We start from the raw sequence: 27,625 nt of genomic DNA, 5'->3' as shown, positions 1-27,625 counted from the left end.
ACATGGTCTGCCTTACGGCCTATATTAGATCACGATGGCAGTTACACAGTTTAGTGTTCATAGTACACACAGCGCTCCAAGCGGCTAGCAACTATCGCGAGAAATGCAAAAAATATCCCCAAGCTTCGCGACTGTATATACTAGACTGTGACTGTATATAGTAGACTGTGCTTTAGGTGTTGTCCAGGAGGGAAACAAACATATACGTATGCACATAGAGAAAATTCTTTCCCCTATGGTAATTCAGCTGTTGACCAGACGGGATGTAGTGGGTCATCACTTTTTCGGTAATCGCGATCGGCCATGATCGCGATAAGTGCTAATCGCGATTACTACTGTAGTCTGTCACCAGTATAAGTCTACGCGATATACGGTCATACATAACGCAAGTGAAGAGAACGTTCTCTAGAAGGCTCTAATATAGTAATGATGTTTTACCGTATGGTGGCGTGGCAGGACGAGAAAAAGAGAAGATGAGACAGAAAATGGCAGGAGTCAATGAATGTTTTAGCATTGGAAGTATTGTGGCTTGTAAAACATGTTATAACAAGGAAATAGAAGGAGAGGTTCTCGCATTTGATCCTCAAACAAAAATGCTTATTCTTAGTATCCTTTGAACTTGCAGTTGTCAAATGTGTCATTTGTATATGTTGTTAATATTTTAGTGTTTGCTATGTTGAGGGTTGGGCAATAATCTTGTATTGCTTGGTGCGGTTCTAAAGCAGATTATTCTAACGTAATGGATTAATGTTTTCAATGTAATGTGAATTATTTATGTTTTCAAAAGGTACATAGAAGCGGTAACATCTCTTGACAGACTGTGGGGTGTTTTTATTTGTGAAAGATAATTGGAGAAAGGTGTAAGCATGTGACAGGTGAAAAAACTATTTTATATGCATGAGTAGAGCATAATTGGGATATAACATTTTCCTTAATTACATAACAGAATGTCCAGCATCAAATGGTCAACCACATTTCAACGATGTTCATATCATCAATCTGTCTTTGGTAAGCGATGTCCAAGTGAAAAAAGAAGTGAATACAGTACCAGAACCACCACTACCGTCTCTAGATTTAATGAGGGTAAGTTTGGAATTAAATGTTGGTGAAATTACCTCTTGAGACCGGATGTAGTGATTGTAGTGAAGTTTTGATTACACATGACAGAATATTTTAAGACCGTTAAATTCTTCACATTTTCTATGTAACTTAATTTCTTGGTAGGCCTAGTACTTGTCATATATCGGTATGCTTTTAAAATATTATAATATACGTACTTATTCAAGACATACTTAAGAGAATAAACAATGTTGTCATTTTGAGCTGTGTAACATCTCTGAATCAAGACAACGATAGTGCCTGTAGGTTGGATTAATGGTGTCTTAATATTATTCTACACTAATATCAGTCTTACAGTATTAGGCAGGAAAGAGATGCTGCAGACCATATTTTTCTAATATTTATCTTGAAATAAATGTGAACCCATGTTAACATGAAAAGTGAAATAAATATTCGTCTAAACTAGCTCGTAGTTAGTTCTTCTTCTTCTTCTTCATAGATGTCGGTAGTTAGTTCCTCGTACTCTGCTTATACACCTTCAAGTGTTAGAGCTCTCTCCTCAGTCGTACCAACATAACTTTGGTGACATTACGAAAGCTTCACGCATGCTGTCTCTCGCATATACGAATCTGTGACTAGATTAGATTAGTTTGCATATACGAATCTGTGCAGGATTTTCAAGTGCTGGGCAAAGGCTAGTGATTTTTTTTATGTCAGTACTGGTCTGTAATAAAATAGTGTAATGGTGGATTTTCACTTCCGAAATAATAACTAACAGTGCACCAGTTTACTTCAGTTGTGGGTTTATTACTGTATTACATTTCATCTTCAGATGTTTGAAGTAAGTTTCGTCAAATGGCCATTGTAATGAAAGTCGTGCACGATTAAATACTGTAAAAAAATATTACATACAAAAAAAAATAGCAACCTGTTATGCAAGCTAAGGTACAATGCCCAAAAGACTTCCTGAAATGATTTAAAACCTGCATTTAAGTAGCATTTTTTGTCACTTAATTACACGTTTTTGAAATGTATTTCCGTGATTCTTCACTTTGGTAAAACTGTTGAATCCATTACTGAGATATATACCGCTCTTCTTATTAATGTAATAGTTTCATATATGTCCTCCTCAAGCTGCTCCACATGTGGCTCATCCTTTTTGTTATTTCTTAGATTACTTTGTTACTTTCCTTCGAGAAAGAAACACCTCATTCTTTACAAGGAATGTTACTTATGAAATTAAATTATTCTAGAGAAACAGATGAGTATAACATATAGTACTATACCATGCTATTGACGTCGGTCCAGGAGTAATACGTTACTTAAAATAAAATTATGTCTCAAACAAAGTTTAGTAGATGTACTCGTGGAAAGCCACTCTTGTGGAACTGTGGTTCTACTAGCTATTTATTTTTAGTTGGCATGTGTGCAAGAGTCTACTGTCAACCTTACAAACTAAATATTATTGTATGCAAATCTGGCTTTCAGGTAGTAGCTCTCTGTAAAGCAGGTTTGAATAATTTCAAGAAAAAATTGTTCCAGGGCCGGGTATCGATCCCAGGACCCTTCGCTTAGCGCACGAATACTGTACTGACTGACCTACCCCAGGAACTATACACGAAACTGTCACAATTTTAAATATTATTGTGTTTTATACATAATCGTTTCTCGAATTGATAATTATTAAATATGTTGGATATATAACTTCACAAAAGATCTGTAACATTTGTCTGCTGTAAGTGTAATGACAAACAAACATATATATATATATATATATATATATATATATATATATTTATATATGTATTGTAATAGCGAGTGATGTGTTGTGTGAGTGAATGGAATATTGAGTAATATGACATGGAACTGGTATAATACGACGACACTATTGCTGTCATAGATTCAACACTTTAACTTCACTTTTCCTAATCAGCTAGAACTGTACAACAAATACCTACAAATATTCTGTCTTCATCAATTAAAATACGGGATTATTGTTGGCAGAGAAATTCCTCAGAAGTATTCAATAAGAGCACAGCATAGGGTTCCTAGACGATTCTGATCTAATTAAATTGTGACTTGAAAGCTCACCGATCTGTCTCTGATGTAGCATAGTTGAGGACTTATTTAGTAATTATCAATTGTTGGTAATTCTGAATAACTACAATATCTTCTGTTGCTGGTGAATTTTGTAATCATTTGATTGAACTGGCCTGGGTGGTGCAGTCAGTATAGTGCTGGTCTTCTGTGCTTGAGGTTGCGGGTTCGATCCCAGCCCTGGTTGATGGCATTTACAGCTCACACAGAAGATCTGAAAGTCTGGTTGACGTCATTGAAAGGGAGGGAGAGCTGAGTTAAACCGACAAAATATGCGCGCTGAACATCTAACTAAAAACATTGACCTCTTACCATATGCTCAAGCTCTGCTATCCCATCCATTTAATTGCTACAGCTGGCATTATCATCACCATCACTGATACCATCGGGGTTTATGATAATAGGGTCTGTAACATCATCAGGAAATAACCTTTGTTTCATATAACCATTTTCAATTTATAATTAACATTTTCACAAAGAGAACGCCAATTTTACTCATTTAAGAATATTAATCTCTAAATAACTGCAGAGCTTTCCAAATTAGTAGGGCATTTTACCAAAACGTTTGCTCACCTGCAGTATATATGATTATTAGGAGCTGTCCCTTTGATACCGATGCTGAGTCGTCGCTTCAAGACTTGTTGTGCAGATAGCATGACAATGTATAACTCACCGGGATACAGAACACTTCTTCTCTCAGCTCCACAATTAGAAATTCGCCTCCGGTAGTTTAGTCTCTTTCGCCTAATATCGTATTTTTCAACTAATAACAAACTACTTGTTTTTTTTTTTTTTTTTTTTCCGAGAAATGCCCAGCTTTTAGCACTGTTCTAGCACCAGTATTGCCCTAAGTAAAGTCCAATTCCTTGTTTCACCTTAATTCTTAATGCAGTGACTGTTGCAACGTGTTTTTCAGACATGTAAAAATCATATACTATCCTTCGCACTACACTTTAATCAAATGCATCTAGTTCAATACATCTTTTTTTTTATTTTTTTTTTTCTTATCCAACAGTTTAAAAAATATATTGTTACACAATTTTCTCGTTTGTGTTACAGTTTTTTTACACTACTACGGGACAAGGCTGTAGCCATTGCCACTTTTTTTAGTCGCTCGAGAAGTTTATTTAAACATAAACACCAATACATTGTTCATAATTTCTATGGTTTGAATATGGAGAAGATTAACTCCATATGTAGATGACATTATTGGAGATCAGCGGTGTGGTTTTAGGCGTAATAGATCGACTATTGATCAGATTTTTTGTATTCGACAGATAGACTATTGGAGAAAAAATGGGAGTATGAGGGTACAGTACATCAGTTATTCATAGATTTCAAAAAGGCATATGACTCGGTTAAGAGAGAAGTTTTATGTAACATTGTTATTGAATTTGGTATTCCCAAGAAATTAGTTTGATTAATTAAAATGCATCTCAATGAAACGTACAGCAGAGTCCATATAAGCCAGCTTCGGTCTGATACTTTTCCAATTCACTGCGCGCTAAAGCAAGGAGATGCACTATCACCTTTACTTTTTAACTTCGCTCTAGAAATGCCATTAGGAAAGTTCAGGATAACACAGAGGGTTTGGAATTGAACAGGTTACATCAGCTTCTTGTCTATGTGGATGACGTGAATATGTTAGGAGAAAATCCACAAACTATTAGGGAAAACACTGAAATTTTATTTGAAGCAAGTAAAGCGATAGGTTTGGAAGTAAATCCCGAAAAGACAAAAGACTTAGTCTTTTATGACAGAGTGTTAACCAGTGATATTTTCACTGTTGGAAGTAAAATTAGATACATTTTAAAATAAATAGTTAAATGTTATGTTCAGTCAACAGTTTTTTCTTTTGTGTATAAGAATCAAACTTGTTTCTTTCCTGCTGTACATACAAAAATACCTCGTTTTGGGTATAACAATCAAACTTGTTCCTTTCCTGCTGTACATATGAAAATGCACTCATTTTGAGTATAAGAATCAAACTTGTTTTTTTTTCTGCTGTACATATGAAAATACACTTATTTTGTGTATAGTCTGCCGAGTTATCTCTGTTGTAGCATGTCTACCTTCAGACTAGCCGGCCCGGGTTCGATTCACGGCGGAGTCAGAAATTTTCTTGTAAAATTTCTACCTTGGGACTAGGAGAGATTGCAGTGCACATCTTCTAATCACTAAATTGTGCACCAAATATGCCTGGGTTAAATCCCAAATCTCTCTGCAGTGCATATGAAGGGAAGGCATATGTCACTGTTGATAGTGATTCGTCCCTCGGATGTGAATGTTAAGCCTGGCGGCCCCCTTGGTGCTATTCGACAGGAATAGGCTATGTGCCGGCACCGGGTTTCCCCTTCTCCCTTCCTCACCTTCATCATCATCCTCACTCATTCCCTACACTACATTTACATGAACACTTAACATACACTCACCCTAGTACACGAAATAACTCTTCACACAGATACACAACATGCACAACGTGGCCTGCCGAAGTGGTGTGCAATTTGAAAATGGGTCACAGTCTGCCGTCTCTCCACAGTATGCGGAACCCAAACCACGCAAGTAAAGTGGGTAGGGATTGGAAACACACATTTTGGGTACAACAATCAAACTTGTTTATTTTTTGCTGTAAGCTTAAAATATGAAAATACACTCGAACAATTTAAAGTTGTTACTAAAATTTTGAAATGGAATCCAATTAAATTTCCATAATAAGTAAGCCTACTAGATGGCTGCATGGATAGTTCTTTTAATAAAATAATGATTTCATGCTGAAATGTGTAAGAAATTTAAACTTTAAAATGCAATAAATATAGTTTTTATATTATTAATACAAGAAAAAGAAAATTAGTTTATGTTCGTTTAAAAACTGGTTTTCTATCCCTAGTAAATTAGTAGCAAATTACATGTAATTTACGTAAAACGTAATGAGTAAATTACTTTGCCAACCCTGACCAGCATTCACCTGTTAAAATAACTGAAATTGGTTAATGTGTATAAAAGTAATTTAGAAAAAGTTAATTTCCGTGTGCATAAATGCATGGTTCATATCACTCACACTCGCTCCCTCACTTGTCAGACACACGCACACATAACCAAACCGTAAGTTTGTATATTAATGGAAATGAGAAGTCGACTATCAGTATTTATTTCAGTTACGAGATAACTAGTCGACAGTTTATTATGGAGTGTTTACCATGGTAAAGAGATAAAATGTAAAGTAATGATTTCTTTTATTTGGTTGTTTAGCAAACTATGTGTATGCGCGATATAGAGTGAGAGGTAGAATAGAAACTGAGAGATTGCAGAGAGAAAAAGGAGAGAGAGAGTGAGAGAGAGGGAGGGAGGGGGAGAGAGAGAGAGAGAAAGAGAGGAGAGAGAGAAACAGAGAGAGAGAGACGCTTGCTAGGATCCCACATTTCAGAGAAATTCCTGTATTCCATATTTAAAAAGCATGTCCCATATTAATGTCGAATGTTGTTGTTTTCTAATGCCAGGCGTTTGACAATAAAGTCATTTGACCTCTTGCACTCCAATATTTTTCAAAGATATTGACATGGTCAGCCACTTGGTCTTCTTTGAAACTGCTACACCCACAGACGCACATTCTTCACATTCATGACACCATCACCACATATCTCACTCAACTGACGATGAATTTCAATGGTGTCACATGGAGGCAAATGGAGGAAACAAATGATTACACACTGTTCCTGTAATGAAAACTTTGCCATTTTAAGTATCAGAATTGCTTCTCACTCTAGCTGCTGCCACTAAGTTTCTGTGCGCCATACACTGCTGCCATCTCTGTCACGCATTCACAAAGAGTGCCTACGTCTTTTAAGCAAAACCACATGTTTCTGTCTGCTCCCAGTCCTAAGAAAAAAATCGGAGACCTTAAAACTTGAACACACCTCGTGAAAGACACTAAGTCAATTCTTGAAATGAACATTTTGATGGATTAAAATTTTTTTTTCTGGATTTAATAGAGGATGAAACAAACCAATTGTACTTCCTAGCTTAGTATTATTATGGGAAGTAAGCAGAACAGAAACATAACTTCAAAATTATTAAGTTAGTAGAACAGTTTTCTTCGATTATCACAATATTGAAAGAAATGACTTAGTGCATTTTAACAATGACCAATTCATTTAGTTCTTGATCTTTTTCTTTCATAAGAAGTAGGATTGAATAAAACAGACCAAAGATGAACGTGAATTATTTGTGACAGGTGGACTAAAATTTACTGTTTTAAGAGACTGTGTAGTTGTATTGCATTTCTGGTGGTGTGGAAGAGAAGGCCTGATGGCCTTAATTCCTCCAGAGTAAAGAAATAAGTTCCATTGCTTTCATTAATGATTTATTGTAACAAGAGAGCTTATGAGCCATCTCTTCTTCTTACTGTACTTACTTACTGGCTTTTAAGGAACCCGAAGGTTCATTGCCGCCCTCACATAAGCCCGCCATAGGTCCCTATCCTGAGCAAGATCAATCCAGTCTCTATCATTATATCCCACCTCCCTCAAATCCATTTTAATATTATCTTCCCATCTACGTCTCGGCCTCCCCAAAGGTCTTTTTCCCTTCAGCCTCCCAACTAACACACTATATGCATTTCTGGATTCGCCCATACGTGCTACATGCCCTGCCCATCTCAAACGTCTGGATTTAATGTTCCTAATTGTGTAAGGTGAAGAATACAATGCGTGCAGTTCTGTGTTGTGTAACTTTCTCCATTCTCCTGTAACTTCATCCCTCTTAGCCCCAAATATTTTCCTAAGCACCTTATTCTCAAACACCCTTAACCTATGTTCTTTTCTCAAAGTGAGAGTCCAAGTTTCACAACCATAAAGAATAACTGGTAATATAACTGTTTTATAAATTCCAACTTTCAGATTTTTTGACAGCAGACAGGATGATACAAGCTTCTCAACCTAATAATACCAGGCATTTCCCATATTTATTCTGTATTTAATTTCCTCCCGAGTAACAAAAGGTTATTATTGTACAATAAACAGAACAACTTCGATTGCTTTGTTTTAAGTATTGTTTAGGCATTCTTTCAAATGACGTGATGTTGGCAATCGCACAAATTTAAATAAAATTTGACCTTCATGTCCCCAATTTCACTGAAATGAAATTTACATATTCTATGAACGAAAAAATGAAACTCGCGTTTTTTATTACTCTTTCTTCTGAATATTTTTATAACTAAAAAGCATTGAAGTTTCTGGAATATTGCGCACATCATTGTAGTTAATTCTGAATATTTCTGATATCTGTACTAGTTAGAGATTTACGAACTTTAGTTTATTTTGAAGGTTAAAATACGTCCTTCATTCACACGGAAAACAAAAAGCATTTCTCTTAATATCTACTATTTTTACAAAACACTTAATTTTATAAACATTACTTCCAATGCCAGAAGTTGGTGATGATGGTGATTATGATATGTCTTTTTTAGGTGACCATTATGTTGTTTAATGCTGTTTTGTTACTTTTATTACAGTTAAACTCCAGGGTACGTAACCAAATCGAAGATAAAAAAAGGATTATTACAGCAATGTGTCCGAATGTGACTCCAGAAGGACAGAAACTTTTCCTTGCCATCTCAAAGACGTGAGTAACGAAGTTATGATATTAAATCTTTCATTCCTGCATATAAAGTTTACGAGCTTTATATGGTGATCGCAAAGAAAAAATAAATATGTTTATAATAATGGTTCTAAACAAGTAAAATGTTGTGTACTTAAGCCTTGGGGTTTAACCTTGCACAGCCCAGCCATTTTCTATTATAGCTTATAGATTGTCTTTTAATATGCTGCTAAATCATTATGGGTGACATTTAAGGTACACAACGAAAAGTTATTATGATGAAGAGAATTGTGTTATTGAACGATTACAGACGAAATATCCCTACTTATTGTTCGATCTATTCATAGAAATATTGTCTTTTCTTATTGCCAAGCATGTAGTTCAAAACATAAGTTCTATTTCTTAGCTTGGTTATTACAAATTGAACTATGTTATTGAATGGTAGTAGAGAACATATCTCTACCTATTGTTTTACCAGTATCTCTTTATAGAAGTAGTATGCTATTTTTTATTTTCGAGCATGTAGTTCAAAACATCAATTGTATTTTTTAGCGTGGTTACTACAAACATATCTATACTTATTGTTTTATCTTTTTTTGTAGAAGTATATGTTATTTCTTTATTTCCAAGCATGTAGTTTAAAACATATATTTCTCACTGTGGTTATTACAAATTGAATTATGTTATTGAATGGTAGCAGAGAACATATCTCTACCTATTGTTTTACCAGTATCTCTTTATAGAAGTAGTATGTTATTTTTTATTTTCAAGCATGCAGTTCAAAACATTAATTGTACTGTATTTCTTAGCGTGGTTATTACAAACATATCTATACTTATTGTTTATCTTTTGTAGAAGTATACCTATTTCAGTTACAAGCCCTTTTCTCTGCGATAGTTTCGTAAAAATATAGACTATATATTTCTTTCCTTCCTTTCCCCTTTTTGTTCTCTTTATCAGCCGAAGAATTTATTATCATAGCCTTTTTATTGTGAATTTTATTTAATTTTCGTATTTCTTATCTTTTTTATTATTATTTTATTACATTCCATTTGTTATATTCTTCCTTATGTTTTCCATATTAACCATTTGTACTAAATGAGTTGCTTTTTACTATATTCCAATGTATTTTACTTTCTTTTTTTCTATTATGGTATTATTTTCATGTTCTTTAGTGCCGATTTTATTATGCTATTATTATTACTTTTTTTGTAATATGTTAGTATTCTGTTCTTTAACTTTTTGTTAAATTTTAACTGCTTGTATACTTCGTGACCTGGTAGAGTGTAACAGAAGGCCCTCTGGCCTTAACTCTGCCAGTATAAATAAAGAATTATTATTATTATTATTATTATTATTATTATTATTATTATTATTATTATTATTATTATTATTATTATTAAGTATATGTTATTTCTTTATTTCCAAGCATGTAGTTTAAAACATAAATTTCTCACTGTGGTTATTACAAATTGAACTGTGTTATTGAATTACAGAGAACACATCTTTGCTTATTGTTCTATTTGTAGTACTGTAGTGTATTTTATGCTCGACCATGCCGAAATGTAGTAATTATACACCTGGTAGCAGTCCTTTAATGCATGTCATTAAAATACACCTATTCATTAAAGTTCAGGTTTTCGATTATTCTCGGATATGCAGTTGAAAGACAACTAGGGAAATGTCACGGAGGCTGGAAATCCAATACTGTCGCAAAAGGTTGTGTTCTGTTACTATAATAATTAGTGTTAATTGTAAATAATATTCAAATAAATTCATTTTGTCATATCGTTTTTCAATTCTAAATCAATTTCCAGGTTATATCAAAATTAGTTCATGTTACATTACATCAAGGTCAATGACATTATTGTTCCTCGGAAAAAAATCAATACTTTCGCGTCTGCGCATATCTCACAATTTACGAACTATGAACAAGGTCACTTCTGATCTGTCAGATACAAATAAAATGAATACTTCTGAATAATTTCAAGTTAGAAATATGATCGAGCATAAAAAGTCGTATGAAACTTGCCTATAATGGTAATTAAGATGCTCGTATGAAAATTATGAAACTCGCTTGCACTCGTTTCATAAACAAACATACTCGCGTCTTAATTACTATCATTATAGGCTCGTTGCATAATGTACTATTTTATTTCCAAACATGTAGTTCAAAACATCAATTTCTCACCTGGTTGTTACAGATTGAAAAGTATTATTGGATTACAGAAAACACATCTCTGCTTACTGTTTTATCTATTTGTAGTAGTGTATTTTTTTTTCCAAGCCCGTAGTTCAAAACATCAAAATCTCACCTTTGTTATTACGAATTGAACTGTATTATTGAACGATTACAGAGAATACATCTGTGCTTACCATTTTATCTATTGCAGTTGTGTATTTATTAGTATTTTTTGTTTTCAAGCATGTAATTGAAAACCTCAATTACCGTGATTATTACGAATTGAACTGTATTATTGAATGGTTACAGAGAACACATCTCTGGTTACTGTTTTATCTATTTATAGTAATGTATTTTTTGTTTCCAAGCATGTAGTTCAAAACATCAATTTCTCATCTTGGTTATTACGAATTGAACTGTATTACTGAACGATTACAGAGAATGTATCTCTGGTTATTGTTTTATCTATTTATAGAAATACTGTCTAATATTTTTATTTCCAAGCACGCATTTCGAAATATAAGTTTCTCAGTGTGGTTATTACGAATTATTTTGTTTATTGAACTGCAGTATTATAGAGGAAATTTCTCTAGACTAGATTTCAGTTATGTAGAAAAAACAGCATAAGTATTGGATTAGGCAGATGTCAGATACCTACCATAGTAACGTGTAATGTCAAAGTGGCAACTGAGTTAAAATTATCTGTCTTACTTGGCATGAGGCAACGACCTTCACCCAGTTTCTTAAAATAACCTAACTCTAAATTATTAGTTCGTATTTCTGCCACTGGTAAACGTATTATAAGATATATAACATATTAGTTGAAAGCTTTGGTTTGTTTACAGTGGTGATTGTGGAAAAACGGAAAACGTTGCAGTTGATAATTATTAGTGATGTACACCACTGTATGAATTTTTTTTATTTGTGACAATCTTCCATAGATTGCCGTTTTGTATGTATCACATGTCTTGTCAATATCAAAATTAATTTTGGCATTATTTATATTTTTGTAAAATTGTTAAAGAACCCTCCCTAATTGAAGGAACTAGTAATTTTATAATATTTATGGATAAGAAATGATATTGTAAACTATTTCGTAATGTATTATTTGTAAATACTGTAAGTATGATGAAATGTTCTGTGAAAATATTACTTACCATTCCTATTTATTTTTACGACAACTTGCTACCATATTCAGAGAGTTTTGTAGTGATTTATACTTAGAGTAGAAAGGGCATTGTGATTTGTTATGTAGTCGTTCAACATTTCCTTTCTCTTTTTGAAAATTGCAAAATACTTTTTTGTTTTTCTTATTTGTAAGCAGCGATTTCTCTGTTCTTCTCTGAGTATGTGTGCGTGTGTGCGTGCGTGCGTGCACTTTTCTCAGTATTTAACAATGAAGTTACCTTCCTTCTTGCTCCTCAATATTTGGACGTAACATCCACAAAAGTCTCAAGAGATTCGCAATTTACCAGATGTTCCATGTCCATATCCGCTTTCTTTATTTATAATAAACATTTAGGAGAAATCAATAAGCCGATTCGATGAAGATGTTTACTGAGGCAGTTGTGACCAGTAACTTATCTGAACATGACCACAGCAGATTTTCGAAATAGATCAGGAAGTGTTTAAATCTTCCAGTGAATTTTTCCATGTTGAATTGTAGTGTTTCACTACTAAATTGTTGTAATGGTTGGAGTTAACTCTCCTTTTTATAATCCTTTTAATAGATTCATATGAAAATTTATAGTTTGTTTTTATTTGATTTTAGTTCTTGTTTCTTATTACCATTCAGCCCACAATGGGCGGAGATCCATTGGAAAACTCTCTCATTTAAATTTTGAATTTGTTTCACCATGCAATGGATTTCTTTAATTTTTTCGAGATGTATTTGAACTGATGGCCTAGATTGCAGCTTCAGAATCGGATAGAAATAGTATATTACGTACGTTACAAGGTTGGGAAGCGCTTTTTACAAAATCGAGGAAAAGTTTGAAAAACGAGCAGAGCGAGTTTTTCAATTTCCGAGATTTTGTAATGTACTTCACAAACGTGTATTGTACAATATATATATATTTGGCACGATCATGTTTTTAAAATTGCAAATACAATATATTTTGCATTGAAAATTTAGAGCAATATTATTCCAAAGTTTTTGCAAAACTGCACTGTAATGGTAACTAAGTAACAATAAGTGCACTGTAATGGGTCTATTTCAGTATAGTTTTATAGTATGAAGAATGGTTTCCCTAGCAATAAGTTTCTGTGTGAGAATTCTAACTTTCAAGGCCTAACATCAGTAGCTGTAAATACAACAAAAAAGCATGATCGTGCAAAAAAGTATGTTTTTGCATTTGTGTAACAAAACAAATATGTTTTGGAGTGATGTGTAAATGGCTTTAACTTCGCCATCAAAATTTGTTTATCTGCCAACATTTTTATAGAAAGAAAAATATAGGCAAGTAACTCCTCTGAATAGTTTGGTTGGTATGCAACGCTAATAAAATTTTCATTGAATTGCTTCAAAATCAGCAAGAGTAGTGATTGTGCCATTATAAGTAAAACCTTCTCATTAATGACAATCTCGATTGGAACTGTGCTAGAGTTATTAACATTTATCACAACTGGTAACGAACATTTCACAGTTTACACAACTTGTTTTTACAAGTAACAAAGCGAAATAGTACCAGCACAGTCTATTGTTTCTAATACTCCCAGTAGCTAGCCACTTATAGCGCTGTAATCACAAGAAATGCAAAAAATCACCTCAAGTTTCGTGACTGTCTGTACTAGACTGTGCTACAATGATGTCTGACAGTAATGTGGCTAAGGAGAAAGACAGGCTGTGGCGTGAATTGGAGTCACATGGTTATCTCGGTCTTGTTATGGCCATCGTAACAATTGCCTATTATAAATACATGTTCAAAGTTTTAAAAAACAAAGAAATTGCTATATTAAACTCATGTTAAATGTGCATTTATATATAAACTTGTTCAGTGTTGGCCATATTAAGACTAAGATGTGACATTATACTGTAGTCTGTCTTTCTCGTTAGCCACAGACAGTACCTGATGACGACATTGTTTATGATACTCATATAAGATATGGTAAGATGATGATGACAACACTGATGTTGACAATGACTTGTCATTACTAGGGAGCGGATTTTTATGTGCTAAAAAATTTAAATATATTTATTTTTTATGTGCTAAAAAGTACGAAAATATTTGCTGAAAATAAAAAAAAATATATATATTTTTTAAATATGACAAAAATACCTTAATTAGCTTGAAAAAAAAAAAAATGTTACTAGGTACTCACCAACCACACTTGAGTGCTAGTAGTTGGCCGAGAATTGCATTGAACAACAAAGGTCATCTCCAAATTCTCCATCACAAATGCATGCTGATTATCTCTGAACAACGACTTATACTGTGAAAACGATCTTTCCACATCATAGAACATCAGACATACATATTTAAAGAGAGGAATGTCACAAACACTGTCAATTTCACCTACAGGCACACTCTGCGATACTTGAGCAACTTTACACATTTTTTTAAATCCACTGTTTTTCCCAAACACATTCTGGAATTTGTCCCTTAGTACTTGTACTTCTGAACCTGGTAGCGAGTCTAATTTAATTTTCATGGTATGCATCTCCCTGTTTCAGACAACAGGTTTTTGGATGTTTCGAGTTTTTTTTTATGGTGTCACACAAAAAGCTTAGATTTGCTAATAGGAAAGCCAAATCGTTTTTTAAACAACCATCTTTCAGTATATCTTGAAGGATATCGATTGACAAAGCCTGATAACAGGGAATCACAACAAGATATATTGCCTTACTTGATAGACATGAGCGAGAGGCGAGAGATTTGTTTAAATTAAATAATGTTCATACCCCAGCTCTTATCTGTTGTGTTTCACAAACAAAGCATGGAATGAAATCATCTTCAGCAACAATAAACATGCCTAATTATGTGTTGCAAGATCTCTCCTTCTTGTCCATGTTATTTTATTCTCTAATAATAACACTGATAAGCTGCCTAGCAGTTGTCAGAACTTGAGGCGATACTATTACAAAAATGGATTACGGATACACCACACAGCACTTAGAAGCACGAAGCGACCAAGAATTCTTAAAAAGATAACATACTTCTGAGTGATATAATTGATATAGTTTTAAAATATTTAAAAGTTCTTATAAAAAAATTATGTAAGTAAAAAAAAAACTCCAAGATTTATGTGTTTATAATAGATTTCCTGAAAATATGCATTTACATAATTTTTTTTGTGAAAATATGTGTTTTTATGTGAAATAAAATTCGGGTTTTAAACTTGAAACTTCTTGTTCGGAATTTTTAACTTTGTTAATTGTGTATTATAACACACAAAAAGAATATTTAATTACATAGGAATCCACTCCTTAGTCATTACAATATTATCTAGTTAAACGTAATTGTGAATCAGATTGTTTCACTGTGTAGGGTTAATGCCAAGCAAAAAGATGATTAGCAAAAGTATATCCTCATTAATTATGGTAGCTTACATGGATTTTTCAAATAGTCACTCTCATTTTGTTACACAAAAATTATTGCAGCAAATTTTTTGTGACTTATCCATTGTTTCTGCAAAATATTTCAGTTATTATTGTATTTTATTTCAGCATTAAAGAGGTGAATTGGGACGGGTCCAACATAGTGGTATTTGACACTGTGACAATCACACCACCTTATAAGCTAGACAATGTACGAGGTCATGCAGACTGCAAAGCCTTAACGCACATCAAGAAAGTAGTAAGTAAACAATCTCTCATTCATTCATTCATTCATTGTTGTCTGACAAAACATCCATGGAGTAAAATACGTATTCAAGCATTAACCTATACCGGTATGCAATTCATTTACACTGATGTATAATTAATGAGTTGCCTACTTACTTATTTACAAATGGCTTTTAAGGAACCTGGAGGTTCATTGCCGTCCTCAAATAAGCTCACCATCGGTCCCTATCCTGAACAAGATTAATTCAGTTTCTACCATCATATCCCACCTCCCTCAAATCCATTTTTATATTATCCTGCCATCTATGTCTCGGTCTCCCTAAAGGTCTTTTTTCCCCTGCGGTCTCCCAACTAACACTTCATATACATTTCTGGATTTTCCTGTACATGCTACATGCCCTGCCATCTCAAACATATGGATTTAATATTCCTAATTATGTCAGGTGAAGAATACAATGATTGCATGTGTATTAATGAGTAATCTAAAGACATTTTCTATGTGCTATTTATTTATATTGATGTATAATTAATGTGTTACCCTAGATCATATATACTAACAGATAGCTCTTTTATATAGGCTTTAGGGTTTGCAGTCGAGGCCGGCTTGATGTAGTTCAATAATCGTCAACAGATGGCACAAGAACCAACACCATCACGAGACACGAACTCTGAACTGGTCTGGTTGGTCTAAATCGATTATTTCTTGCTTACGAGATATTCTCGTAAGCAACGGTATGTACCACTGCCATCGTGATCTAGACCATTAGATTACGATGGCAGTGTATGTACTGTCGACAATTGATGACCATGGATAAATATTATTGGCCTATATGACCTAGGCAAGTTCGGAACGAGGGAGTTCTAATTATAGTTGTCACGTGGGCGAAGTGGAGAGATAAGATAAAGTACGCCTTTGTATTGAATAGAATACAATGCAGAGTCTCGCGCAAAGCCAATCTACCTAGAATTTTTAGACCATGTTATAAAGTTATCGATGGGCTAAATTATGATTCGTTATCTCTTCTGTTTTTATATATTTGTCGTGAATATTATTTATATTATCAACTGAGTGTATAACATAATTTATCCGTTAATTGATATTTCACTAATGATAAATCCAAAGAACAATGGGAAATAAGGGACTAAACACTGAAAAATAAATAAAATAAGAGAATTTGACGTTCATAATTATAATGTCGGAGTTTTGTTATACTTTACTTTGAATTATTTTAATTTGCACCACAAAAACTTATGAAAATTAATGTTAACATTACCTATTTAGTTATGATAGTAGTATATTGGAAAATTTGTGCATATAGCCTGATTACAATATATAAGTAATCCTATCCTAACCTAACCAATGGTAGTCTTGTTTATTTCAGACATGTTCGTATAATTATACAAAAACAAGAATAATCTAGTTTGCAGCCTGTGATATTGTCTCGTTTACAGTATTATATAATATACATATTACGATATTTACTAGGTACTTTAACAATATATAGTTAATAATATTATAAAATATACAGGCCTAATCCATTACCAAGAAATAGCCCTTCCCTCACATGTTCAATACTGTTTACCTCAAAAGGCCTTCAAACCTTAAAAACTATTAGAAACTGGATTAAAATAGTCATGTTGATGTAGGCCTACAACATTACATTTTTTGTCACTACTCCTGATCCCATTCTAACAGTTTCAGGTTTTGTAATTTGTAACAATACTAACAATACTGATGGTCATTCCATAGTCACACACGTAACATTTTTGAAGTAACTATGATCTTCACAGGATACTTAATCAAATACTTAGGAGTTCATGAAAGACACATCACTGTTTTTTAACGTAAGCATTCCAAAATATAAACGGAAAATCATAATGAAAAGGAATAATTAATAATGTAAAAAATATTAAATATTATATGGTGTGACACATGAACATTTTCTTGCCACTTAATTTATTACCAAAATGGAAAATGTTCATATTATTGTGCCAAATGTCATAAATGCATTTAATTGTTTTTGAAACAATTAAGACATTTGTGAAGTACATGTAACTGCTAAATCACATACTTTAATAAAAATAACAGTGTCATTAACAAATAAAATATTACAAATTATATTGTGACACACGAACATTTCTGTCAAGTTGATTACTAATCTTTTCAAATGCATATAGAGATTTACCGTATACACTGTGTCTACAGTTCTTATTATACAAAGCAACACTTGATTACACTAAAGTGTCCACACCTGTGGAGTAACGGTCAGCGCGTCTGACTGCGAAACCAGGTGGCCTGGGTTCGAATCCCGGTCGGGGCAAGTTACCTGGTTGAGTTTTTTCCGGGGTTTTCCCTCAACCCAATACGAGCAAATGCTGGGTAACTTTCGGTGCTGGACCCCGGACTCATTTCACCGGCATTATCACCTTCATATCATTCAGACGCTAAATAATTTAGATGTTGATACAGCGTCGTAAAATAACCCAATAAAAAAAAATTACACTAAAGTACACTTTCAGATTTAAAATATCCACGGTTGTTTACAACCATATGTGGTGATATCTCCTGTGTAATGTCACGTAACAAATACATCAATATAAGCTATCCACTTTTTCTGCCATTTGTACTACTTCCCTTTTTTTAACAACACAGACGCTTTAAATTCTTCGCCACTACAAGCTTTTGTAACTTCCTCTGCTTATCTGACGTCTTTTTTTAAATTGATTATTTAACGATGTTGTATCAACTACTAGGTTATTTAGCCTCGATGGAATTGATGATAGTGAAATGATATTTGGCGAGATGAGGTTGAGGATTCGCCATAGATTACATGACATTCGCCTTACAATTGGGGAAAACCTCGGAAAAACCTCAACCAGGTAACTTGCCCCAATCAGGATTTGAACCCGGGCCCACTCATTTCACGGTAAGATGTGCCTACCATTACTCCACAGCAGTGGACCGAACATGGGTTATGTACATTAATTCTTTTGACTTTCGGTTAGCTTTCTTAAGAATACGCATAAAGAAATGTAGTGTTTTCCAGGCTATCCTTGTAATATTAGTGACTTATTTCAACCAGTTTGTTACTAAAATATATACAGTACTTAAGTGTTTACTTGTGACACTGGTGATCCATTTAATTGGTATATGAGACGAATTTAATTTTGTGTTTTACAGAAGGACACATATTGATTTACTTTTGCTCACATTGATTTTAATTTTATTTGTAGTAGTCCAGTTTTCAATAACGTCAAGCTAGTTTTGCAAGGCGGTGATATAAGATTTATCACTAATTTTTTCTGTATATTATACAGTCATCCACGAATAACCTTGCCTGAGAAGTGGCATTTCTATTCAAATCCTACAATAATTTTCAGTAAATATTTTGCACCGAGAAGCTATTATACATTTAATTTTACTTCTGAGACCAGTGAAATATATGCCAATTTTATTAGAAAGGTGCATGTATAATTATCCAATAGCATGATATTATCTGCAACAAAAACTAAAGGGCATGAAAGAAAAGAAGAAAACATTAATGCTGTGGTTCTTAGAGTTCCATTAGAGTTACACGTTCATTGTCCACTGAAAGTTGTATTTCTCTATTGAAGTGTAAAAGAGAAACTCTCATAAATTATGTCAGAAACAAAGAAAAGCACCACCCAAATATGTGGGATAATTAATTTAATAATGTTATTACCGGGACTTGAAAAAAGCAATCATATGTAATGGGTGGGGAAAAAAAATACTTTTTAATCGCACTTCTATAGTTCGACAATGCTGACTATTCAGAGTTTTGCCTGACAGGTGAGCTACCATAAATTCCTTGAAGTCCTAGTTATTACTGAAGCCAAATGTGTGTCTCTTGTCAAGAGTCCATTTTATTTATACTTGTTAAGACATCATTCATAGACTAGTTACCGCTTTCAGTTATGATACTACATACACTGAAATTAATCTATTATTATTCGTCCTATTTATACATTTATATTGAATGATTCGGTCTACCTTCATAACACATCTCATCAACAATACTCGATAAGAGTTGAATTAGCTTCCATGCTGCGTTGTATTTATTTTGTCATGTTCCTATAGCAGGAATATTAAATAGGAATTCCTTAAAACAGATTTATATTCACTCCTATGCCTTTATATAGAATACCAGTACATATACTGTATTTCTTAAGATTTGGTTACTTTATAAACAGTATGTTAGTGCAAGAACTCTTTTTTTCATATTTAATAATTCTGGCATGTGTCAATAAATATGCTTGAGACCTCTGTCTCTCTGAATTACTCTTTACTAACTGGAAACATATTCCAGATTTATATTTTAAAAAAGTATTAAAATATCCTCACAATTTAGAGCATAACAATTCCCGAAATAATCATCCTACATTAAATTATTAAGATAAAAATGATTCAATCTATCGCTTGTAACAATACCTTTATGGTCCTAATAAATTAATAAATAATTTACATCCAACAGATTTATTTTAAAATGGCCTGCAGTTATTAGTTTGAATTTTATTGTACCTTAATAAATTGAGTTAAGGTACAATAAAATTTCATCAAGTTTCAAACAAAGCAATTCCATCTTTCCAACAGGGGGACAATAAATACTTAAAGTAATGCTAAACTCGAAAAACTTATTGATGCAACTTAATTTCATATTCTATACCACTAACACCAAAAAAAAAGTGTCCTATTGTTCATACTGATTCAAGATGAATAGTTTCTTAGTGTTTGTCCATTCCACTTTTTTTATTGTCCTTCCCATTTCTATTTCTCTCATTTTTAGTAGGTACTTCACATGTAGTATATGTTTTATTTTAATACATATAATGACCATGAAGATATTTGGAAATGTCTTACAAAATTCTTGCTGAAGACCATTGTGGTAATATTCTGCCGCATCTGTAGTTTGTACATTTCGAAATTTTCATGCTTCAGCCCAGAATTCAGGCGGGGAGAGGGGAGGTTGATGTGCCAATGTAGTTTTCCAGAATATAATAATATTCAAAACATTCTCTAATAGGAGGGGCCTCTGATATTAGCTCTGCAAAAAATCTGATATCGGTACTTCTGTTGCTGGTAAAAAAGAAAGAACGAAATATAAAAATTTTTAACCACTTTCGAATTTCAGGTGCTTTGTGTCTCAGCTGCTGGTTTGATATACTGTTTGTTTCCTTTAATTTTCCAGAGCAAAAACTGTCCTAAGCGAAATTTACACTCTAATTTTAACACTGGGAACATTTATTTTGGCAGCATTGTGTGATGCTATTTCATAATATAACAAGAGCTTTGAAATGATTAACTGCTAACTACTTACCTGGGTGAAGCGGTTCCTGTGATTTCTGAAGTGAAAACCGTTCAATTTATAAGGAATTTTTTTTGTGGAGATGCATTTGATTGTATATGCAAGGTGTAAAAGTGCCTAAACTAACTGGCCCCAGTGCTGTCATGGAGGCCACACGAGGCCATATATCGTATGGAACCTACAATTTTTTTTAATTAATCGTATGGGGAAATGAAAATTTTGTCTGTAAGGAGCCATACGGCATATGGGTGCCTAAGTTTTGTACGTGGAGATCTATACAGATCTTAGATCATCTCTTCCTGTTCCTACTGTACCTACCGCCTATTTTGTTTGATGTTCATAAACAAAAATTATCCACCTCTTCAGCACTGGAATCCAGAATTATATAAAATAATGGTTGAAAAACAAGAAGTGCTGCAAATATACACTCCAAGATTCATCGAGACAAGTGTGCATCTATGGTGGTGCTACATGGTGTATTCTTTAAATCAAACTTGTACAATTAAATTGTAAAGCAAAACAATTTCTTTACTTCTTCTTTAATATGAAAAAAAATAATTAAATGACAATTGGAGAAATAGAGAGAGGAGAGTAAAATATATTTCAAGGGAGAAAACAAGGGGTGGGGTGTATGGCCAAGAAAAAAATTACCATGACAGCACTGACCAAACCTAACCTGTTACAGACTCATGTATGTAAGGTGAATAAGCTGAGTATGAAGGAAACTACCTCAGCGCTAATTTAACTCTTATAGATGAACTATATAAAGAACTTCAAGTGTCAATATTGTCTCAAAGGTTTCTGTGTAACAAACTTCATTTAGAAATGCCCATCTGCGATTATGTTAACTGTAGAAGAAGGAAGAAATATTGTCGTCATATGAAGTTACTCAAATTTCCAATTAAGGACAAGGAAAGGCTACAAAAGTTATTTTTGATTTCACCCTTATAAATTGAACGATTTTCACTTCAGAAATCACCGTAACTACCTCAGCACTAGTTTCAGTAATTTAAGGACCAGTATAAAGTAAATTTGATTAAAGTGAGAAAGAAATTCGTAAGGGAGGCGGTCAGGAGGGATTGAGGTTGTCTACTAATTCGTTGCAAACAACTATTATAGTCTATTTCATTTGACTAACGATGATTTGTAGAGAGCAAAATACCTACAGTAGGGTAAAGAATCTAAATCAGTACGTTTGAGAACGGATATAAAAGTGTCAGGAAAATAACAGAATTACCGTATATTGCAATTAACTCTGCATTAGCAGAGAAACCGCACAGGTTATCGTAAATCTGCTGAAAATTAGAAAATTGTGTAAAAAAATGCATTCAGAGCGAATTTTCCAGCCTGATAATATCTCGCCCACGTTATGGACATAATTCAATACCGTAAGACTGATATAAAACGAATACTAGAACAATTTGTTAACCAAAGACGATGTTCAGTAGTTATTTAACAACATACAGAGCAAATAAAAACACAAACGCATATTCTAGCAATAGTTCAGATGAAAAGAAAATGATTAGTACGACCGCTTATTCGTAAAAAGAACACTGCCAGCTGTGTAGGCTACATGAAGCAATATATCAGGTCTACGTTATGAACACGTTGAATTTAATGTGGACGAGAAACGTACAGTTATTATTTATCTGCTTCCATATCGCATCATATAATACACCTGTAAAATGAAAACATATAGGCCTAGAAAAGAGGAAACAAGTTTGGGGGGAGGGAATTGTAATTCTTCCCCTTTCGGATAAATTTCAGAAGAGGGATACCTGCTTTTCCTTCATATTCAAAAATTGTAATCTTGTTCACAAAATAAATTTGTGCCTTTTCGTGAGCATCATGATGTGCATTCAACAAACGCAGACAAATCTGATCTTTTTAGTATTTTGTGATAATTGTTGCTAGGGAGGTATTGTATACTGAACATTAAAAACAGACAGATGACAGATTATATATTGAACGCAAACAACATTATATCAGCCATGTACCAAAATGTCATCTATGTGTGTTGATGAATTTGGGTAAAACAAGCTTCTGTATACTACAATTTAGCGACACATCAAAGTCTTATTGTAACATAACCTCACATTACAATGAGAAAGAAATTTGGAGGTGGCATGACGTAAAAAAGTCATCTCACAGTCGTATTACTCTATGTACTGTTCAGGTACTCTGCCATCTAGTGTTTGTTATTGCAAGCTCATTTCTCGACACTAGCGACGCATAGCGTCCGTTATTTTCCAGTTGCGTCTAAATTTAATATAAGCTTGGTCAATCTGTTTTATATATGATCTAGGGTGTTACTTACCTACTTCTTTGAAGACAAAACTAAATTTTCTATAATTTATTTTATCACAATATTTTCACAATTATTGCTGAATAATAACAAATAAATAACACCTATCGACAAATGGGATGTTCAGAGCACAAGGGAATCAAGTCCATTTTTGGTCAATAGGGAGATGTTTCGTCTATAGATATCTTTGATGAGGCTACTTTCAGACCATAAAAGAATCATGTCGTCACAATCTTTGCAATGCTGCAGATGTTTAAGATCACACTCATCTTTAATGGGTTATTAACTATACATAAAGACTTTAAGTCTAATTTTCTAAGAAGTTTATTTTTCTACTTGATTCCCTTGTGCTCTGAACGCCCCAAATATGAATAATAACAAATGAATGACACCTATTGACAAATACGAATAATAAATGAATGACACCTATTGACCAATAACAAACAGCGATCACACATGAAAATGTTAGCATCCAAAAACAGACTATTTATTTAAATTAAAAATAATTAATAATAATTAATTCTTTTTATTAAGATCGGCCAAAAAATTGTATGCAATACATGTGTTAAGTGCATAACAGAATCTCAGAAATAGAGAACTTTCCCTTGATTCTGTTATAATGCACTTACCACGCTTGTATCGCAATATACTATATTTTAATATGATATTGTGTAAGGTTTGTGTAATTTGAGAATCCATTTTACAGTAGAATGTCTTCATTTGTTTGCTCAGGTTGAAAAGCATGTGAAGGAACAGGCAGCTGCAGAGGCAGCCACGTCAGTCGCCGGAGCCCAGACCTCACCGCAGTAAGCAAACACATTCGATCGTACCGTGAGAGATTGAAGAAGTGGGGGAGGTACCGCCGCTTATATTCCATTATCTAGGACCAGACCTACCAGCCACCGCTACCGACATAGTGCCTGTTGGGTTTGGTTTCTTTTGAGGTGTCTTGGCAAGCGGATCAGTCTCGCGAGACATCCCAAATTTCCATAGCAGTGAGCAGCTGTTGTGTCTGTCCTGTCTCAGTAAAATCTCAATACCACGACTCTAGAAAGTCACTGTGATCTGGGCAAATGTTAGTTGAACTTCTTTTTATACAATGTGAAAAAATTGCATCAGACAATATTAATGTTGGCAAGTTAAGGTCAGGTTGGTCATTTGTACCTTTTTGAATGTACATGACTAATGTAAGTGAAATGATGACGATTGGGATGGGAATAGACAAATCAAGAATCGTTTCTCCGGCTCCTAGCTTCGTAAGGGAACAATTATCCAGGACGGAAAAAAAAAATGTTAATCTTATTTAAGAAGTTTGGATGCCTTTCTTAGTGTAGTCAATCTTTCAAATTATATATATATTTTTTTTGTCCTGAATGTAGTGAGATTTTGGTAGTTTTTGTATTGAGGTTTTGCTGTGCATTTTATTCCTCGAATCAAGATGTGAAATATGGCAACAGTGTGTTGGCAGCCGTTTGTAGCGGAGACTGGTATTCACGTGACATAGGAAGAAACTGTAGGAACATATAGAAATTTGAGGTGATGCACATTGAGCAATGTGCGTGAGCCCTCTCGCACTCTTAAATGTTTGCTTCTCTGAATCTTCAAAAGTATGGAGTTAGGGTGCAGCTCTTCGACGATGTTCGACAAATCACACAGTTTGACATTAGTGTAGTTGTGTGTGGAATTGAACTGTTTTCAGTGAGTTGTATTATTAGTAGCTATTGTACTTTTTTTTAATTTTTTTTTTCCTCCCCACAAAGTAACTTTGATAGGTTTGAAGAAGTAAACATTTGAAAGTGTGAAAGGACTTTGTACCCACCCTGTACAACCTACAACCTTATTTGTATGCTCATGATGTACCCGTATCTCCTTGCAAAGGATATTGAGAAGGTGTGGCACTAGAATTTAACTGAGTGATGAATGTGTCAGAAAAGTTGCTGTTTGCAGATAAAATGCATTGTGATGACATGGACTTGAACTGTTAAACACTTTGTAATAAATTTTCAGGTTTGTTATTTATGGCGTTTGACATTGCAGTGCAGTTAGGCATGGAGGTACGGTATATCTCTCTACATTATTACACAAGATAGTGGTTTCCAACCTGCAAAACGATTTTAAGGTCACAGAAACTTTTGTTAGTGAAAATGTATTTTTTTTTTTGTGGGAGTCCATAATACTTTGTTTTTATACTTGAACAGGACTCTCCCATACTTTTCTTTTTTTTAATGACTGTGAGATTTGTAGAGGCAATTTTATTTTGTAATACTACAGATTAAAGAAAACATGTATATTTTGTAAAATATTGTTTGTTGGAAACCACATTTTTAATACTGGTTGTAATAACATGGCAGAATGAGCAGCTGGCAATACAACAACATTGATCCAGCGAGGCGTGTATTGTGGTGGTTGTCACAATCTTCTTCACAATCATGAAAAGAACTTTCTAGGAACATTCGTTGTTTTAAAAGAACAAAATTAGCGAGACAGAAGAGAGGAACCTTGCGTTTCTTTATGTAATAGTGAATTTGTTGAAATGAAATAAGATGAAAGAAATCTACGTATTGTTGAGAAAAATGTTGGGTTTTGCTGTCAGAAAGGGAGATGTGTTGAGAATTATTTAAAAGTTTTGTACATGCAAAATGAGAACACTATGCACTTGCGAAAAATCCGTTACAGAAAGAGAATGAAAGAAAGAACTTTATTTAAGAAAAATGAGGACAAAGTTTCTCATACTTTTTTTTTTTGTTTTGTTTTCACAAAACTACTTATTAACGAAGAAGAATGAATTATTCTTGGCAGCGTAAAAATGTTCTTGTCAATTTTCACCAAAGTAAATAAAAAATGAAAAACCGAAAAAAGAAACATGTAATATATAAAAGCTAAAGTTGTTGTCTTTTTCTTATAACACCTGCTTTCCTTTTATGTCGCATTACTGGTTTGCTTTGTCATTCATTAATTTATATCAGCCGTCGGCAGAAATGTCGTAGCAATGCCTGTTACTAAGTGATGTTGCAGGGGCAGGCAGAGAATACACATCCCCCCCTCCCAACCAACCCGTTGCAGGTACATTGTACAACCAGTTATCAGTGGCGTAACATATAACTAGCTAGGCATGGCTCTGTCCAAAGGTAAGAAATGTGTATGGGAGGAGACGTATTTTTCTTGTGCTTATGGAAACAATAGTATACAGTATGTTTATTGCCCTCGAAAGTTTTAAAGGGCATAATATATCAACACAATATTGTTGTTGTTTTCTAATGCCAGGCGTTTGACAAAGTCATTTGACCTCTTGCACTCCAAAATTTTTCAAAGATATCATGACCAGCCAATGAAGCACAGATTTTGAGGTGTTCCAAATCCATTTCTTGTTTTGAGTTGCACAATGGGCAGTTAGGGGACTGATATATTCCAATTCTATGCAGGTGTTTAGCCAAACAATCATGGCCTGTTGCCAATCTAAATGCAGCTACAGACGATTTTTGTGGTAAATCGGGAATTAACTGTGGATTTTGATGCAGAGAATTCCATTTTTTCCCTTGGGATTGTGTTATCAAATTTTGTTTGTTGAAGTCTAAGTATGTAGATTTAATAAATCTCTTCACAGAGTAATACGTAGATTAAGTAACAGGTCTGTACGTAAGTAGCAGTGCTGCCCTTCTTTGCTAAAGCATCCGCATTCTCGTTTCCCAGGATTCCACAATGGGATGGTATCCATTGGAATACAATTCTTTTATTGAGTGATATTAATTGAGAGAGCATTTTAGTTATTTCTGCTGTTTGAGAAGAAGGAGTGTGTTTAGGGACAATTGATAGAATAGCTGCTTTGGAGTCTGACAATATTAAACATCATTATAATGTAGTCTATGTCATAAAGGATATCAGAAGATCACAGGTATTTATGAACATTTTAAATTCAAATTGCAGTATAAAGGGCAATAGCAAAACGTACTAGATATGTACGATATGGTGCGATCATCCATTACAATGATAGATATCTGGAAATCAAATGTGAGGATGATAGATATCTGGAAATCAAATATGAAGGAAAAATAGCTCCATTTCCCATGCTTACAATCTCTTTCCGATATATCTGAATCAAATTTAAATAATTATGCTCATCTAAATTTAAAAACAGAATTTCAACAATGGAGATTTGGCGATTTTAAAAATATTGCAAATGATTTCTTACTTTTTGCGAATCCTTTGCCCATAGACATAAACTAGGTTAAGCCAGAAATGCAGCAAGTAGTAGCTGATTTACAGAGTGATACATATTTACA

At 33.7% G+C, this 27,625-nt stretch overlaps 1 protein-coding gene across 1 annotated transcript; it reads left to right on the top strand.

The window, feature by feature from the left end:
• The first annotated feature begins 433 nt into the window (after positions 1 to 433).
• Lsm12a (LSM12 homolog a) lies at positions 434 to 24,237 on the top strand. Its single transcript, XM_069822689.1, has 5 exons — positions 434 to 606; positions 947 to 1,083; positions 8,666 to 8,775; positions 15,600 to 15,729; positions 24,078 to 24,237. Exons 1-5 carry the CDS (start codon positions 474 to 476, stop codon positions 24,153 to 24,155), a joined length of 588 nt encoding a protein of 195 aa, XP_069678790.1. The 5' UTR covers positions 434 to 473; the 3' UTR covers positions 24,156 to 24,237.
• Positions 24,238 to 27,625: the final 3,388 nt, after the last annotated feature.

This window comes from Periplaneta americana, chromosome 1, assembly GCF_040183065.1.
Source record: "Periplaneta americana isolate PAMFEO1 chromosome 1, P.americana_PAMFEO1_priV1, whole genome shotgun sequence".
Classification (NCBI taxonomy): domain Eukaryota; kingdom Metazoa; phylum Arthropoda; class Insecta; order Blattodea; family Blattidae; genus Periplaneta; species Periplaneta americana.
This window is presented reverse-complemented; position numbering and strand designations above follow the sequence as displayed.